The following is a 15,799-nucleotide window of genomic DNA, read 5'->3' as shown; positions in this document are numbered from 1 at the left end:
AATTTCCTTTCCAGATGAAGGAAACATCAGTAAGTCTCCAACTTGGCATGCAGTCTCTCTAAAAAGAGCTGTTGCATTGCTGGATTCTTAGTGTTCGACAAGAATGCTGGCATAGTTGGGTTTCATGTGTCAGAAAAAAATTAGGGTTTGAAAATGTAATGCCTTAACTGTGCGTTTTTAGAATTTCTTTACATTTCATTATAAGAGTTCCAGAGTAAAACGGTCTGTGGCTGTTGTTTGAAATTTATTTAGCCCTGTATTCTACCAAGTATGCATCGGTCATTTGCTCCCTCTGATCTTGAGGAAGTTGAGTTGCAGACTTTCTTTTTCTATGCTCAGATGAGTGACATCATCATCACTATTTACCTAGTGTATTCTACCTCTCTCTTCTTTGGACTGCTCTGGTACACCACACACCTGATGGCATGCCAGGTGTCTCGTGAACTTGAAGGCAGGTACTAGAGACGCTTAGGACAATATTCTGACTAGACCCTATGTGGTGGGAAGTACAAGAGGGCACCTTGTGATCCATGAAAGGGCCATAGAGGAATGCAGGCTGTGCATTCTGGGGAGAAAAGGGACTTCACTATTCTACTGCCCAGGGGACACATGATTTCCCAAAGGATTGGAAGGATGCAGGCCCTAGCCTATGGAGATGGATCAGCATGCAGAAGGGAACAAGCTTCACCACAATAAAGGAGTGTAGTAGCAGGCATGCCTTGAGACTTCCCGATACGCCTCGTGGCAAGGATGGCTCCTTACCACTCAGTGCAGAGTCGCACACTACGGACTTGATCAGTATAAAGGTTTGTATAGGCTGGAGCACCTGGTGCGTTGCAGCAGCACACACTGCATGTCTACTAGAAAGACCTGTATGAGGGCTGGCAAAAAAGAAAGTTTCAATATTATAAATAAATATTGGTTACAGTAAGCAAATACGTGGTTTATTTTTGAGGGGAAACAAATCTACATTTCCTCATAATTCTAAGACAGTTTTTGTTTAAAAATGAAATTAGAAAAATGTTATTTTTTTTAAAATCAAGCCCAATTCCGCTGCTTTTCTTTACAAGGAATAATATCTAACTCTGTTAGTCTACTTATGAAAATCACTAGGATTACTCATGGAGTAACGTACTACTCAGTATGAGGAAAGGCACCACAAGATATTAAGGAAGTGTACAAAAAAGCGAGTGAGAGAGAGAAGAGGTTTTAGAGGGAGCAGTATAATGCATACCTCTTCTCCATCTTCACTATAAAATCACTATCATCACAATAGAGCAGTATCAACTCTTAGAACATAAAGTTTCTGCTTATCGGGTTGACCTGTTCTTATTATCCATGTTCTGTCATCAACATGCTATATGGGATTTTAGCAGCTTTTCCTCACAGCCAGGACATGTCAAAAACCATCCAAGACTGTCAGTTCACACTTCAGAGAGGCATGCCAGGATTGCTGTCTAGTAGGGGCCATCAGTCAGACATTGTCAGGAACAGCTGTGTTTCCTTAGAAAAGTTTTGCAATTTCAGCTGTGGTTCACAGCAGTAAAATCAAGTAAAGTTGTTTTTTTTTTAAAGTGTTAGCACATTGCTCTGCAACTAAGCCCAGCAGAAAGGAAGCTCCGGAAGTGATTTAAAAAAAGATCACATCTGTTTGCACACTGCTTGCACCCACCACTTCCACTATGATCTGGTAACTGTCATCTAGGGTAGGTGGGTGTGGTTGGTTTGTTTGGCTTTTTCCTTTAAACTAAAATGTACTTCTTAGGAGTGCCAGCTCAGCCAAATGTTTCCTTTTTGGGGTTTTGTTTGTTTGTTGTTGCTGTTGTTTTACAAAAGGTTTATTCAAATGTAAAGTAAAACGGTGGCATTTAATATAAAATTACGTTGCTCAATAAAAAATCAGTTCAGGTGGGTTAACTAGAAATGTGGTGGTGAGTTCTCTATATCATCAAACTTGGGGAAATAGATGATGTTACAGTTACTGGCTAACTGCACTTCTGACACCCCTTCCCGCCCCCCCCCCCCCGGTCTCTTGGCGTTCACCCCTTCTCAGATCTCTAGCCATCACCTGTCTTAAAGTGGAATTGTGCCATTCTCCTATTCTCAGGCTGGTCTCTGGCTGCAGTCTTCTGTGCATGATTCTGTGCTTATCTGAGCAGGTCTGAATTTATATCCAGCACCTGCAAGCCTGTTCCCTCTGGAAGCTATGACAGTGGTACCCAGTGACCGGACAGGCTTTTTAAAGTAAAGTGTCAAATATTAACACACAAGCATTTAAGAGAAAAAAAGATCTTAAGAACAATACTGCCAACCTTATGCGATCAAAAATAATAAGTCAGACCCTCTCTTGAGATCCAAACTCATGAATCATGCCCTCAAATCATGAGATTGGCCCCCAAAATAGTCTTTTTTTTTAAATCAAATCATGGTTTTTATTCTGTCTTTTGACTTTTTAAGTCTCCTTTATTCCCCTGCCAATGTGTGTGGGACAATTTCAGGTAGAAAAGTCAACCTGTAATGCACACAACAATTCATACCTCTCCAGGCTGCTCAGATGGAAACTCCACTTGCCCTCTCCTCACCCTTAACCTAGAGGAACTGCCATTCATCTCATGTTTTGAATAAGGGAAAATTCATGAGTTGGCAACCAATCATCATATTTTTATGAAACAGATAAACACCCCAAAATTGCTAAAGTGATGATAAAATTGTGAATAATAAAGCAGATTGTACTTATAGCTAGTTTACAAGGTATTTAACTATTATCCATATGGGGCTCCTCATAGGGCTAAGCTTCCGATAAATCCCACAAAACCTCTGGGGTCTGGCTGGCATAATTACTTCCATTAATGCAACCCATTTCTCTCTCCCAGCCTCAGCAAAAACAGTGGCTCTCCCTGCAGCTCCCAGCTGTTTGCTGCTGCCTCACCTGACAGCTGCAGTTGCCATCTTGCTGGCTCCAGCAGCTGCCGTGCAGGGAGGGGGCCCAGCAGCACCACGTGACCAAGCACCACCAGCAAACCATGGCAAAAATCAGGGGGGACGACATGATCCCATGTGCTTCCCTATGCATCACCTCTGTGCCCAGAGGGAGGGGGGTTTCAGGGCTTCAGCCCTGAGGAGTGCACCTGTCGGGGCTCGGGGCTTCAGCAAGAGCAGGGCTGAAGCCCTGAGTCCCAGGAGGTGCTTCCCATGGGTCTGAAGCCCCGAGATCCTCCTCCCCACAGGGCCGAATCCCCAAGGCCCGGCAGGCAAACCCTAGTCCTTGAATTTCTGAAGATTGTCATATGCATCTTAGAGGGTCAGTGAGTTTGACCACCCCCAGTATGCATTAGATTAAGGCATTCATACAGAAAATTCTAATAGCCCAGTATAAAGTAACTTTACCTCACTGACCAGGTCACATAGAGAATTCATAAAATTCTTACCTAGTAGAATTCTTAAAATATTACATAACAACTCCATGTCTGTCATTGGTTCGTCATCTCTTGCATATTCTCTGTTCTGTTCCTGGTAAGTTCTTTCTTCATATGAAGTCTGAAAGCATCTATCAGACCTAGAATAAAGACTGTGGGCTTAATTCATTCCTGTGTTACTGTGTAATGCTGTGCATTTACACTGACCTATAGCAGGAATAACATAGGGTGCATTCAGATTCTGCAGCTGAAGAAAAGGTTGCAATTGGAGCCACTTAACCAGGAAGAATTATATTTTGACATGCACTCGATTTAACGGAGATGTTGATACAAAAACATCACATTCAAAATAAGCTCATAGCATCAAGAAGATCTTGGTTTGGGCCTCATTGATTGATTGAGCAATTTATTTTAGACACGTTACTCTTGAATGAAGCACAAAGCGTCTATGATTTGTCTTCAGTGTGCAGGTGTAACTTCTGTTAGCATTAATGGGAATCACACTTGCAAATCTAGGTGCACAGAGATCACCCCACCCCGCCTATGCAGCTCCGAAACAGGTCTTGTTTCAATGGCTTTTCTTGGGCCAAAACTCAAGAGAAGGCAGAGGGGGAGAGAGAAGAGCCCATAATTATGCTTGAAACAATTGCTTCAGAAAGTGTCTGAGTGAGATGCAGTTTACTTTTACCACCAGTTTATGTGTCAAATGTAAACTAACACCTGCTGGAGAGCACCAGGATGGCAAACAGTCATGTGCAGGTCACTACATAATGCATTCAGTTCATAGATTTGTATCACAGACAGCACTTCACTTGCTCTTTGTCTTCAGGGCGGAGCATTGACTTAACCCTCTTGCAGTGATGAGCTGCCAAAATCTTAACTACGGGTTCCCTCCTCACCCCACGAGGGGGTCATTGCCCGCCCCCTGGGACTACTGCCCCATCCAACCCCCACGTTCCTTGACGCCCGCCCCCCAGGACCCCTGCCCCATCCACCCCTGTCCCCTGACTGCCCCCAGAACCAGGCAGGAGGGTCTCGTGGGCCACCATAGTGCGTGCCCACCCCACCCCTAAGAGCCAGAGGGACCTGCCGGGGGGGCGAGGTGGGGAGTCCTGCGGTCCTTACTTGGGGCAGCTCCCAGGAAGCATCCAGCAGGTCACTCTGGCTCCTAGGGGTGCGGGAGCATAGCTGGGGGGGGAGCAGGGGGAGCAGCCACTCCCCCCACTGATCACATCAAAAGTGGCGCCTTAGGTGCCGACTCTGTGGGTGCTCCAGGGCTGGAGCACCCATGGGGAAAATTTGGTGGGTGCAGAGCACCCACCAGCAGCTCCCCACCCTGTGCCCGGCCCCAGATCACCTCACCTCCGCTCTGCCTCCACCCCTGAACGCACCGCCCTGCTCTGTTTCTCTGCGCCCCGCACCCACCCACTTCCCACGAATCAGCTGTTCAGCGGGAAGCCTGGGAGGGCTGAGAAGCAGGCGGCGGCTTCCCGCTCAGGCTGAGGGTAGCAGAGGTGAGCTGGGGTGGGAAGCGGTTCCCCTACGTGCCGCCCCGCCCAGGTTACCTGCTGTGGCGCAGGCGGCCCTCCTCGCGTCCCCCCGCCCCAGCTCACCTCTGCCTCCCTGGGCCTGAGTGCGAAGCCGCCGCCTGCTTCTCAGCCCGCCCCGGCTTCCCACGTGAACAGCTGATTCGCGGGAAGCCTGGGTGGGGCGGAGAAGCAGAGCGGGGCACTGCGTTCAGGGGAGGAGGCGGAGGCAGAGCGGAGGTGAACTGTGGCCGGGGGTGGGGTGGGGAGCTGCTGATGGGTGCTCTGCACCCACCAAATTTTCCCCTTGGGTGCTCCAGACCTGGAGCACCCATGGAGTCGGTGCCTAAGGCGCCACTTCTGGCCGGTTAAATTTAGAAGCCTTTTTAGAACCGGTTGTCCTTCACGGAACAACTGGTTCTAAAAGGGCTTCTAAATTTAACAACTGGTTCTAGCGAACTGGTGCAAACCGGCTCCAGCTCACCACTGCCCTCTTGTCAACTAAGGCCGGGAGGTTAGTGAAGTCATAATTCTATGGGAGCATGTAAGTGGAGGGGTTGAGTGTGTTGCATCCTGAGAACTGAAGCCACACACATATGAACAGTAGAGTTCAGTTTGAGAAATTGGTAGCTGTCGAAGACTAAAACTGCCTGTGAAATAGCAAAACATGAGTCATTGCTGTTCTGCAGTCAGAGAATTAACTAGGGCCCAACATTGTGCATGTTTGTAGGCCTATCAGCTTTGGCAGCATTAACTGACTTATTACTCTCCTTCCTGGAATGTTAAGCAGAGATAACATAGCTGATGGGGGTGGGAGACAAATCTAGGCCCTTTGATGCTTGTTATAAGCAATCTCTGAAAATTGTGGTTGTGGGGTTTTTTTTCAAATTGACTTCAGAGAGAGTGCTTTGCATCTGCAAATTGTGTTTGGAGCCCCTGCCTTCAGTATTTTCTGTTCTGGCTTACTTATTACAGATTAATCGACTGGGAAACCAGATACACGAAAGCATAAATTAGAGCAGGGTTATTTATTTGATAAACTTTTCCTTGTCCACAGAGCGACATTCATCTGTGGTGCTGCATAAATTATCGTAATTATGTAAAAATCACCCCCTTTCCGCTTTGGGTTGGTCGGGAGCAGGCAGCACTCACCTGTGTGCTGGAGAACCTGATGTTGACAATAAAGGAGATCCTGAGTATTCCAGTGGTGGTGTTGGATAGGTGGAAATCCTGACACCCTCCACTGCAGTCCTTTTATTTGTAGAGGAAATTAAAATTGGTGGTGCCTCCCCCTGGCTGGGCCCTGTCCACACTCAATGGTGTGCCTTGGGAACCTCCAGGAGTAACCCTGAGCTAATCTGTGCAATTGGTCTAACTCAACAATTCCAATTATAAACAATGTACTCCCAATATACACTTAGATTTGAATTAACACACCTTTACTTAACAACTTTAAAAAACATGATATAACAGACTGAGATTAAATGTCACCTCTAATTTAAATCGGCAGGGGGAGCAGTTCAATAAATCAATTAACAAATATAGTTTACAATAGTAAATGAAACGTATCTAACTTGCCTTTACCCTGCCACCATTTGCCCTTCCCCAAAGTGGACATTCCTCTGGATTTCAGAGTTCTCAACACTTGCTTGGCTGGGCGTGCTTGGAGATCTTGAAACTGGAGATAGCACTCCCTTGGTCCAGTGAATCCATCCAGCCAAGGCAACAAGCTGCACAACCCCTCTGAAGATTGTTTCAACCAAATGTCAGAAATCCTGGTTCTTGTTTGATGAGAAGACCACTCTGCCTCTTCTCAGACTCAGACAACCCCTTAGAGTCTCTTTGCTGTGCCCCTTCCCATACAAATGCTTTCCCAAACCAGGCTGATGGTTACTCACACACTGCCTTCACCTGAGGCCCACCTCAGTCAGCTCCAGGAACAGCAACAGTCTCTTCCCTGGCTCCAGTGAAGCCACCAACCACCTCTGAGGCTCCCTGTTTGGTCAAAGCCGCAGCAGGCTCTCAGTAGTAGCTTCTGGCTTCCTGGCAGTAGGTTAGCAGCAGCTCCTGGGATGGACAGTGATCCACAAAAGCAATCTCAGCTCTTCTCCCAAAAACGGAGCCCACCACACGCTCCCCCTGCACTCCCTGGGAGAGGATGACTCTCTCCCTTCCCCAAGGCATTATGGGAGTTGTAATCTCCAAGGCGGGATTGCAGCACTCAGGATCTTCCCAGTTAAATTCAGAGGTATGGAGAGGCAGCTCAAAACTCAGTTGGTACCCATGGAAGCCACCCAAAATACAGCTAGACTCCCTATGGTCTGAGTTTGCAAATCCCCCAGGACACTCTCAATTTATTGATCCTGCAAGTTCTTGATTGGTTCCTGAGGGGTGCAAAGCACCTTCAACTCCCATTTTGAATTCCAACAGTTAACAACTGTCAGGAAGTAATGGTGAACTTGCAGGATTAGTCCCTCATGGAAGAGAGGCAAAATGAAATGGCTGTTGGCCTCCTCAAAGTTGCAGACACAAAAGAACCTGACAGTAAACAGAAGAGCAAATAAACCTTCCATCCTCAACAGCTTTCCCCTTCCTCCCCCAAAACAAAGAACGAAAATAGAGCCAAATTCATCACTTAAGTAAACTCAAAGCCAGCCTTAGAGGCAGTCAAGTTGTATGCCAACCTTTTTCTCAGCTGATCTGCTTGTATGTGTGCATGCATGCCAAAAACATTTTCCTCCCTGGGTGGCAAAACGCCTAGGCCAGCCTTGCTCCATGCACTGCCATACAGTTTAGTGGAACTACATGGTCAATGATCAGTTCGCCCCATTAAACACAATCTGTTCCACATAAAATGTCTTGTTAGGGGGCTTATTCGTTCACCCAGTTTCTTCCCTGGTCCTTCTCGCATGAACAGAGAGCAACAATACCCGAAGTCCAAAGGTGCAAACAATTCAATGTTTATTGGGATGAACTTCCAGCAAGCATGATTCCAGTTTCCTTCCTTAGTGTCCCCCTTCCCAGCTCTGACACCACCGAGCCTTACCTGTGTCCCTGTTCCCATTCCTGCCCTTAGCCAAACATGATTCCAATTCCCCCACCCCCATTCCCTGTTCCCATTTCCCCCTTTAGTAAAACATGATTCCAATTTCCCCACCCCCATTCCCTGTTCCCATTTCCCACCCACTTCCTGATTGACTGCAGACTATATAGTAAATCTTGAGTTCTGCTTAGCTATACCTTAACCAATCATTTTCCTGAAATTTAACTAACCGATCCTAACATATTGTAACATGATTATTTAACCAATTATATCCCCCAACCTTAATTAGTTTACACCCAGCAAAATTAATTATACAGCAGACAGAAACAATCACAGAACCAGACAGAGATTATACAGACAAACAATGGGGAAATGGGGACTACAGTGATAGAACAAACACAGAAATGAGGATTTCACATCCCAGCTATCGATAAGTGAGTTCTTGCCAGACAGGATGCTATCAAACTAAGTTTCCTTTTACGTCCTCTAGGCACTCCCCTTTCTCTGGAGGTGATAGGCATTATCAGGACAGGACTGTATTCCTAACAGCCCAATAGCACCTTATTTCAATGTGACTAGTTTGGAATGTGAGGATGTGATCGTTTGATTCCCAGCTTATGGCTGCCTCTGTTGCTTAGCCAAAGGCCTTAGCCCAAGAACAGGGTTATTTCAACGTGACTAGTTTGGAATGTGAGGAGGTGACCATTCGCTTCCCAGCTTATGGCTGCCTCAGTTGCTTAGCCAAAGATCTTAGCCTAAGAACAGAGCCTCAGACTGTCACAGTAAGACAAGGCTCTTACACCGGCAGACAGTGATTTTAATTCTTTCTTGTATACCTCTATAACTAGCTAAGTGATAAGAATACACCTAATTTCTTAGAGTATAGGTCTTTACAGACAGGCCTGAATATCTATATCCTAACACCTCTGAACTCCAACAAACTGCAAGCCTTGTTTTGCCAAGGCTGGGAATAAACAGATCACAGGGCTATAAACATTAACAAAGCCACGATGCAATGCTACTAACAAATGATAAAACTCTTAACTCAAGACAGAGCTTGCCTGAGTCATTTTTTTTGTTCTAAGGATTTGTGTAGTATAATCAAAGTTTCTTAATTTCATTGCAGGACAAAAAAGGATTAAAATAGCAGAAGATGGTAAATAGTAAAAACAGCTATTGAAATATGGTTCTGGTCAGATAGCTCCTGGAGTGGAGGTGAACAGTGCCGCTCAGGTGTGTCAGCAAGGGTAGCTTAAAGCTCACATTGTTACCTCCCTGATCCTGGTACTGGCTTTATGCAGGGCCAGTCCCTGTGAACTGAAGGCTACCCTAAGAAATGGCCCCAGGGATTTTAACTGCAGCCAAGGATTGGTGTATCACAGAGGTGTCTTTGCCTTGCCCCCCTTTCCCTAATCTACTTGCAGTAGGGAATGGTGCAGGACTCTCTACATCAGCTCTGTCCCACCAGAGGATTACCCTCACACTGACATGATCTTCCCTGGTTCACTTACATTGGTTTAGATCAAGACTATGCTTTCCATGTGACTCCAAGCACCTACACTGCACTGGCTAATCTGGTCTAGTGTCTTTAATAACTCATTCAAAAAGTTTAGAAGAGCAGCTGTAGTAGTTGACTGTATCAGAAGCTTAACAAGAAAATTGGACCACATAGATGTTCTCCAAATGGTGCAGGAGCTGTATAGAATTAAAATGCCGGGGACAGGGATTGACTGCACAACAGCCAGCATTGAAAAACACACACACAACACAAACTCTACAGCACAGGCACAGTATTCGGTAAGTTCAGTGCTTACAATGGGGAGGGGGTGTTACACTTATCCCTGATCAAAAGAATACTGCAGAGGAGACCTGCTTTGAATTTTTTGTAGAGTCTCAAGTGGCTCCTTCTTTCCTTTAACTGGCTTTTCTTTGGTGGTGGATAGAGGAACCTTCTTGACGCTCTGTGACTTTTTCCTTACTGACTTCTGGAGTGCACCTGCTGTGACGCTTCCCAGCTTACCCAGGGTTGTGAGGCACCTCGCTGTCACCTGCCCTTCGCATGAGGAAGTCTTATCTGCCTGGTGTGGATCAGCACCATAACTCCACCAGCCTCTGGCAAAACAAGCACTGCCTTCCAGGCCTCCACAGGCTTCACTCTCTCTGTATGGGTTAGCAATAGGCACACACCAATCCCCAAGTCCTCTGTGCATCCCTCTGCAGTGCCCAGCCCCTATTCCACTGAACACTCACAGAACTATCAGGTTGGCTACTCCCAAAGGAATAGTACGCAGCAGCTTACTAGTTTCACCTCAGGATCACCATTCCACTTAACACGGAGCACTTGGATACATTTATAGTGAAAGCAAGTTTGTCATCAAAGAATGGAGATTCAAATGATAGTCAGAAAGAATACTGGAAACAACTGGTTACGTGTAAAACAAAATGATAATATGCTTGCTAGAGCCTATAACACACAAGACGAATAGCCCTGCCTCACAAAGATTAGCTTCCCCCAAGTCCTTTCCCCAGCCTTTTCAACCAGAATGGCTGAGACCTGCTTTCATAAGATCAAGCCTGCTGGCAGCTTGTCCTCACAGACTGAAGGATACCTGGTGTACCTCCGTACCCCCAGTTTTGCCCCCAAAAGTTCATTGTCTTTACTCATAAACAGGATAACCCCTGCTGGTTTTGTTTTTTCCTGCAGCACTCGCAGTCTGACTGAAAGACTTCCTTTGTAAGATTCACAATGGTCGTCTCCCACCTCCTATCTGGAGAAGTCTGTCTCAGTGACACTACCTCTAAGTGGCCAGCCTTTAGCTACAAGGCCTTATGAATATAATTTTCAGTATACATTTCCACATTCTGCCCATACATTTCACAATGATTTGATGACCACTGTGACACAGGCTTTCAGCAAAGACTTTATCTGACCTGCTTTGGTGAACCCCTGTGCCCTCTGCCAATGGACATCAAGAGGTTCTTGGGTCACACCTGCCATCCAGAGAGGGCCCAATAATTTGAACTGCAAGCCTTTTCATATTCTTCTCTAGCCGAAGTTCATTGAGACAGAGGAAATTGTCTCAAAGATATCAGGGAAATTAAGTCTTCCCAGTGAATGCATTAGCTTAAAGCTGCTGGTAACTGCTTTATATTGGGACCAAATATTATCATTGCTTTTGATTTATTGCTTTTCTATTTTTTCATGTTTTGAGGGGGTTATAAATCTGACAGGCTTGGATTACCATTGGGGTTTTTGGTGGGGTTGGGAAAGGGGTATTTCTGCTTTATTTGGTGGATAAATTTGCTAGGTGTAATAATCATACTGCCCTCTGCTATTCGGATCACAGGGAATAAATAAGACTAGAAATCACCCAGACATGTGGAAATGGGGGTGGTGGGAGCATTGCCCTTGTCCACAAATCCCCAAGCAGAAACCCCTCTGTAAAAGACCAGCACTTCATCCTTAACTTATTCTGTTCTGTGTAAATAATACAGACAGTGGATAATTTTACTGTACATGTCATCAGCCAACAGGGTGAGTTAATCTTTCTGAAACCTCACTTTAGTGCTCATCCTTTTGGGTAGGTTTGTGGTTTTTAATTTTAATTCTCTCTGAAAGTACATCATCCTGTTTAGGGTGTGGCCTTTTATGTCTCTTTCTGTTGCTGTTTCTCAGAAAGGGCCTAGGGTTTTCTTCTGTTACAGAAAGCATCCATCAGCACACTGTTTCTCTTTTCTTGCTCTAATTCCTTTTATAATGGAATGCTGTATTTGAGTATGATGGTAATTGGGGAGTGGGACGGGAAGGCCACTTGTAACTAAGAACTTCCCTTGATTCAAGAAGAAGCTTAAAATTATTACTCATTCTATGTTTATATGACTCCATTGAATCATCAAGAGTTCTTGCTGATCTATTAACAGAAGAATCTTGTGGGCAAGGAGATGTGAGTTGCAGTTTGCTGAGTTCACTCTGTCTGTTGCAATTCCACAGCATCATTTATTTTGTCTTGCAGGAAAGGAAGTAGCTGAAAGATGGTACACTGAAATAAAAAATTACAGCTTTCAAAACCCAGGGTTTTCTTCTGGGACAGGTGAGCTCAGGCTGTGCACTGCTCCTTCAAAGATGCAGCTCTTACTTTAAAAAGTTGTTAAAGCTACTTTCTCACTATTTTTCAAAAATCAGCTGTTTAAAAAAAAATTCAGGTGTGTGTGTAAAAGACCAGTGTTAGAATTGCTCACAGGAAAATGACAAGAACTGGAAGGATAAAAGGAAACTGTGACTCTGAGGGGAATGAGAAAGTAAACAAAATTTGTATTAGAAACAAAGTAGATATATTTTTTAAAATGTCTCAGTCTTTTTCCTTCAACTGTCATTATTAAAAGGTGTTGGTTTTGAGGACAAATGCACTTTATTTCCCACAAATTATCAAAATTGTAATAATAGAAACCGTACAGCTGTTTAATTAAAGATACTGTGCTGATGTGTGCCTTGGTTTACATCTCCTATCATCTAATTCCATTGATGTCAATGAAGTGTTACCTAGAGTAGAAATTGGGGCCAAATGTTGGCTCCTTAGTTGCCTGTTAGCAACTTAGTATGAGATGAAAATACCGTTGTTCTTGGAATTGGCAGGAAACAATGAGAGAGATTTCAAAAGTTTTTCATAGGAAAGTTCATTTATCTGTAACTGTGCATAGAGGGAACAGCTGGTGGAATAGGTTCTGAGAGACAGCCACTCCACAACTGTCAGAAGAGACTAGAAAAAAGCCAGGGAAGTTAATGTTTCACTAATGCTATTAACTTATGCTGTGCACCATGGAAACATAGTCGGAGGAATCAGAACGTTGAAGCAGGTGGGGAACAGTCAGTGGTAGGATGGTTACTTTGTCAGCCATACTGCTGGGAGAGAAGGGGCTGGGATCATTGCTGGGCATGGTATGATGCCTACCCAGGGTCTTGAATCTGGGGCTTTTGTACTTGATGTTCATCAAGGCCTGGTTATCTCCACGTAACTTTTCCTATGTATTTTGGTTTTGGAACAGAGCAAGGAGCTCATGAGTGCAGTGGAGAACCATATTGGCTGTCTTTCTAAAAACAAACTATTCGATCAGCTGCATTTTTTTTTTCACCCTCTAGGCTTGTTATCCTGTCAGAGAAAGAAACTAACTTAGTTTGGTGTGACTTGTTTTTGCTCAATCACTAGAAATCCAAAGTCCAAAGATAATGTGTTTATTTGACCTTTTTCCTCTTAGGTCACTTTACAGCAATGGTTTGGAAGAACACAAAGAAGATGGGAATTGGAAAAGCCACAGCAAATGATGGCTCCACATTTGTGGTGGCCAGATACGATCCACCTGGAAATGTAGTAAATCCAGGTTTCTATGAAGAAAACGTTCTTCCTCCAAAGAAATAATAAAAAGACAGTTTTTTTGGTTAATGAAAAGTGTACTTGTGGACTGAAGACATCTTTAAAATTAAATAAAATCAAATGATATTCCGTGCTTGATACTACCGCTCACCTGTCACTACGAGGCAACAACTATGTTACTTGAATGAGTCCATACAGTAGATCTATACAACTTCAGAGATATGTCCTTGTTCTGAACTAATTCATTTGAGAAGTACTAAAGCATGGATATGTGCAAACTCCAAGATTTTGATTTTGCCAAACATGTAAAGGGCAAGAATTTATGTGGATTTTTAATAGTTTGTGTGAACTGTGTGTGGCTTTTTTGTAAAGCAAACAAGTTTGTAACTTTATAACTTTGTAACTAAAAATATCACCTTGTAATAATCTATCACTGTATTCCAGTTTTCCAGTATTTTTTAATGCGACGCCATCTGTACGTTATTGTTTTAGGATCCAATTCTGCAGTCTTGAGCCACGCAACACTCTCTTAGACTTCAGTAGGAAGTTACATACAAGTAAGGGCGGCGGGACCAGATCCATAAATATCTATCAAGAGTAAAATCTTGTTGAATGCTATCCGAAACACAGCCGGTGAAACCATACAAATCAATCAGCTCTGTAATTAATGTCTGGTACAAAAGTTGTCAAAAATGTTTATATTCAATTGGTAGATTTTAAGTTTTAGTAGCTAAACTAGTTTTTGAACAGAATATATTTTCAATTCATATAATCCCTTAGATTTTACAGTACTTATGTTGCCTTACTTTAATATACATCAAATTGGAGATAGATATTAAATGCACATGTCCTGTTTATTTCATTACAAAAAAAACGAAATATCCCCCTTTCTTTAGCTTCTTGCACTCTCTGACTCACTAAATGTTGCCACAACTTGCCCTTTTAGAACTAATCTAAGGAACTACTAGTTTACTTACCATCAAAATGTACTAAACTTTCTCTTAGACATCTATTGCCTGACATAGGTCCAGAGATTGTGCTGGTGGCTCGTGCTCCCATGCAGAGGGAATAATACTTAGTACTGGGGCCCTAGAGGAAGAATTTCAGTGGAGCGTCTTGGATTTTGCATTTTTGTTCAATGAACTAATTTTTGCTGCCAAATGAATATCAGGTACATCCCTCATACTAGAAGATCAGTAATGTTCCAGAGTCCTATTCTGTTATCCCCTAGAACAATCCTATGGGGTTGCACTGGATATAAATGAGGCAACACTTTGGTCCACAGTGTTTACTTTGAGTTTGGACTATGCAGTAATAAGAAAATAAGAATAATATTTTTCTATGCAGGATGAATGTGTGAACCAATCCAAGGTTAAATTATCTCTTTAAAAATTGGCTGCAGGCATTTTCCCCCCTATTAAATATAAAAAGGGGATCAGTGTTATCGCAGAGCTAGAAGGCCATGCACTGATACCCTGACTCCTATTGGGTACTCCTATTCGTAGGTCAGAATCTGGCCCACAGAGAGTATCAGTATGGAAAGGCTTTTTGTTTACACAATTTTGGTATATTGCAGTGTTACGGCTTAGTTATAGGTCACTGTAGTAGTGTGTTAGATTCCTTTTGCTGTAACCCAAGAATTTAACACCAAAAAGTGAAAATCTGAAAATGAAAATAAATATTTTTCTTACGAATTACTGCTAGATAATTGTAGCCTAATTTGAATCACTTATCTCAGGCTATATCAGGGGCGGCCAACCTGTGACTCCGGAGCCGCATGCGGCTCTTCAGAGGTTAACATGCGGCTCCTTGCCTAGGCGCTGACTCTGGGGCTGGAGCTACAGGCACCAACTTACCAATGTGCTGGGGGGTGCTCACTCCTCAACCCCCTGCTCTGCCCCAGGCCCTGCCCCCACTCCGCCCCTTCCACCAAGGCCCCTGCCCCTTCCCCCAAGCCTGCCATGCCCTCGCTCCTCCCCCTCCCCCACAGAGCCTCCTGCGCATGCGAAACAGCTGATTGCGGCAGGTGGGAGGAGCTGGGGGGCTGGAGGGTGGGATCTGATGGGGGGCTGCTGGCGTATTACTGTGGCTCTTTGGCAATGTACATTGGTAAATTCTGGCTCCTTCTCAGGCTCAGGTTGGCCACCCCTGGTCTATATTAACGAATCCAGAAGCTTTATTTTCAGAATTAATTATATTGTTATAACTTTTACAATGCAGTGCACGGGAGTGGTGATTGTTTTGATCCAGTAAAGAAAGGAGTGGGGGGGAAACCCCCAACAAGTTGTAGATGATACAGCAGATCACAAATATTGCATACCTCCTGTATGAGGTCTGAATTAACACTTGCTCCCAGATAGGTGCAAGGTTGCACACATCTTAGAAGCAGGACTTACAATGTTCTTTTCATCTTTTTATTTATTTTAATTTCACACATGCTCAGTA

General features: G+C 44.2%; 1 protein-coding gene across 1 annotated transcript in view; it reads left to right on the top strand.

The window, feature by feature from the left end:
* GLIPR2 (GLI pathogenesis related 2) overlaps window positions 1–15,062 on the top strand; it is a 43,059-nt gene extending 27,997 nt beyond the window's left edge. Inside the window, exons 4-5 of the mRNA XM_084619927.1 lie at window positions 11,999–12,076; window positions 13,239–15,062. Coding sequence (XP_084476053.1) covers window positions 11,999–12,076; window positions 13,239–13,399 — 239 coding nt within the window. The 3' untranslated portion in view covers window positions 13,400–15,062. The remainder of the gene's footprint in view (window positions 1–11,998; window positions 12,077–13,238) is intronic.
* Window positions 15,063–15,799: the final 737 nt, after the last annotated feature.

The sequence above is a fragment of the Lepidochelys olivacea genome (genome assembly GCF_965140295.1).
Source record: "Lepidochelys olivacea isolate rLepOli2 genome assembly, chromosome: 2".
Lineage (NCBI taxonomy): Eukaryota > Metazoa > Chordata > Testudines > Cheloniidae > Lepidochelys > Lepidochelys olivacea.
The sequence above is the reverse complement of the archived record's forward strand: the minus strand, read 5'-3'. Positions and strand labels throughout refer to the sequence as shown.